Raw genomic sequence first — 2985 nt, forward strand, 5'->3', positions numbered from 1 at the left:
AGGATGGTCTCGATCTCCTGACCTCGTGATCCGCCCGTCTCGGCCTCCCAAAGTGCTGGGATTACAGGCTTGAGCCACCGCGCCCGGCCATTTTTTTGTATTTTTATAGAGACGGGGATTCACCATGTTGGCCAGGCTGGTCTCGAACTCCTGACCTCAAGCAATCTGCCCGCCTCAGCCTCCCAAAGTGCTGGGATTACAGGCTGGGCCATTTCGTTTTGTTTTCTATGAAGCTTTGCTCCACTGAAGGAAGCAAAAGTGTTTATAGAGAACATCCACGTTGACTATGAGCGACTCTGTTAGATCCTTGAGACCCTGACTGTCTCAGGCATGAAGGACTTGGCTTGAGGAGCAACAGAAGCCCACTGAAGATGGCTTGAGGATAAACGAACACAAAGGAATTTGATGGATTTGATGGAATTTTCACAGAACAATATAGGTTTCCGTGGGAAGCTGGGACCAGAATGGCATCTCTGACCCCCGGCTCTGTGTGGTTTTTCTCCCTTTTTGTTCCCACTAGACAACGACCATACATGGAACCAGAAAACCAAACTGAAATCTCAGAATTCTTTCTTCAGGGACTCTCAGAAAAGCCAGAGCATCAGACCCTCCTCTTCACAATGTTCCTCTCCACATACCTGGTCACCATCATTGGAAATGTCCTCATTATCCTGGCCATCATCACAGACTCTCACCTCCACACGCCCATGTACTTCTTCCTCTTCAACCTCTCACTTGTTGACATCCTATTATCCTCCACCACCGTCCCCAAGATGCTAGTGAACATCCAGACTCAGAGCAGAGCCATCACCTTTGCGGGCTGCCTCACCCAGATGTACGCCTTCCACCTGTTCGGGACCATGGACAGCTTTCTCCTGGCGGTAATGGCCATCGACCGCTTCGTGGTCATTGTCCATCTGCTGCGTTACTTGGTTCTCATGTGCCCTCGTGTCTGTGGGTTGCTGCTGGGGGTATCGTGGGTGATCACCAACCTCCAGTCTCTCATACACACCTGCCTCATGGTTCAACTGACCTTCTGCGCCAGCTCCGAAATCTCCCACTTCTTCTGTGACCTCATGCCCCTGCTGAAGCTCTCCTGCTCGGACACACACACCAACGAGCTGATGATCTTTGCTTCTGGCATTGTCATGGGCACCAGCCCACTCTCCTGCATCCTCCTCTCGTATATCCGCATTTTCCGGACAGTCTTTAAGATCCCTTCGGCTCGGGGCAAGTGGAAAGCCTTCTCCACCTGTGGCTCACATCTCACTGTGGTGTCACTGTTCTACGGGACCATCTTTGCTATGTACTTACAGCCTGCATCCCCCAGCTCCTCCCAGAAGGACAAGGCAGCCACCCTAATGTGTGGGGTAGTCATCCCCATGCTCAACCCCTTTATCTACAGCCTACGGAACAAGGACGTGAAGGCAGCCCTGGGGAAGCTCATTGGCAAAGTGGCCATCCCCTGTCCTAGGCCAGAACAGTTTTTGGATGTTTATCATGTTCCAGGATCACTGCTGGGTGCTAGGGACAGAGAGATGCATCCCATCCCCTACCCTCGAGGAGTTCAGAGTCTAGCTGGGAATAGAGACACGGAATAAACCCTTCCAGTACAACGTGGTAAATGTGTCATAAAGAGATGAACAAAGTGTACGAGCACCCAAAGGAAAGGTGTGCATTTTCCCCAGGATTTATCTTCCCCATAAAGATCAGAATAGGAAGGATCAAAGTGGCCTGAAATTAGCCCCCCTGGGGGATCAGGCTTTTAGGATTACTATGTGGATAAGAGTATTGAAAACAAAAGTTGTAGCTACACTCATTTTAGTATTGACAAAGGCCAGGTGTGGAGGCTCAAGCCTGTGATCCCAGCATTTTGGGAGGCCAAGGTGGAAGGATCGCTTGAGGCCAGGAATTTGAGACCAGCCTGGGCAACATACAAAGACCCTATCTCCACACACACACACAAAAATCACTTTAGCAAGCCATGGTAGTGCACACCTGTAGTCTCAGCTATTCAGGAGGCTGAGGCAGGCGGATCATTTGAGCCCAGGAGTTCAAGGTTGCAGTGAACTATGAATGCACCACTGCACTTCAGCAGCTTGGGAAACTGAGCAAGATCTGTCATTCATAGATAGATAGATAGATAGATAGATAGATAGATAGATAGATAGATAGATGAGATAGGTAGGTAAGTAGGTAGGTAGGTAGGTCAACCAATCGATAGATCAATCGATAGATGATTGATTGATAGATTATATAAGTAGATAGATGATAGATAGATAGATAGACAGACAGACAGATGAGATAGGTAAGTAGGTAGGTTGGTTGACTGATCAATAGATCAATCAATTGATCGATAGAGAGATAATAGAAAGGTAGATAGATAGATAGACAGATAGATAGATAGATATAGAGGAGATAGGTAGGTAGATAGGTGGAAAAATAGATAGATAGATAGATAGATAGATAGATAGATAGATAGATAGATAGATAGATAGATAGATAGACACAGATAGCCCATGTATTAGCCAGTGTCTCCTAAGTGTTGTGGAAGAACTATGAAAATATTTGCAAGTGAGATTAGCTCACGTGCTGTTCGCTTAGTCGGCCAGCAAGCCTCAGCCTCCTGGGGGATCTTGAGACCTCCACTTGTAGCTATGACTGTGGTTGGGGCTTGCTTTCTCAATTCTCAACGGGCTTCCTGTCTCCCCACAACCCCCAGTCAAGAGGACTCTGATGCAGACGCTCCATCAGTCATAGTTTGGGAACACAGACCCTAGCCTATCTCCAAAATCTATGTGTTTCCTGTGACATCCATCACCTGACCCTGAACCCAGTATGATTCTACACACAGGATCAGCCACAGCAGATCAGGTGGCCCAGGTCACTTAAAAAGTTAGTGTTACGGGGCGAACTGTGGCTCCCAAAAAAGATACAGGGGAGGCCAGGCACAGTGGCTCACACCTGTAAACCCTAGCCCTTTGG

The 2985-nt window shown here is 48.2% G+C and overlaps 1 protein-coding gene across 1 annotated transcript; it reads left to right on the forward strand.

The window, feature by feature from the left end:
• Positions 1 to 453: 453 nt before the first annotated feature.
• Positions 454 to 1683, forward strand: LOC105540086 (olfactory receptor 1I1). Its single transcript, XM_011980572.1, has one exon. The coding sequence runs from the start codon at positions 465 to 467 to the stop codon at positions 1599 to 1601; it is 1137 nt and encodes a 378-aa protein (XP_011835962.1). The 5' UTR covers positions 454 to 464; the 3' UTR covers positions 1602 to 1683.
• Positions 1684 to 2985: the final 1302 nt, after the last annotated feature.

This window comes from Mandrillus leucophaeus, unplaced genomic scaffold, assembly GCF_000951045.1.
Source record: "Mandrillus leucophaeus isolate KB7577 unplaced genomic scaffold, Mleu.le_1.0 Scaffold215, whole genome shotgun sequence".
Taxonomy (NCBI): domain Eukaryota; kingdom Metazoa; phylum Chordata; class Mammalia; order Primates; family Cercopithecidae; genus Mandrillus; species Mandrillus leucophaeus.

Bases quoted from the DNA above. Each gene is read 5' to 3' on its own strand.
- LOC105540086 (XM_011980572.1), top strand. From the start codon at position 465: ATGGCATCTCTGACCCCCGGCTCTGTGTGGTTTTTCTCCCTTTTTGTT.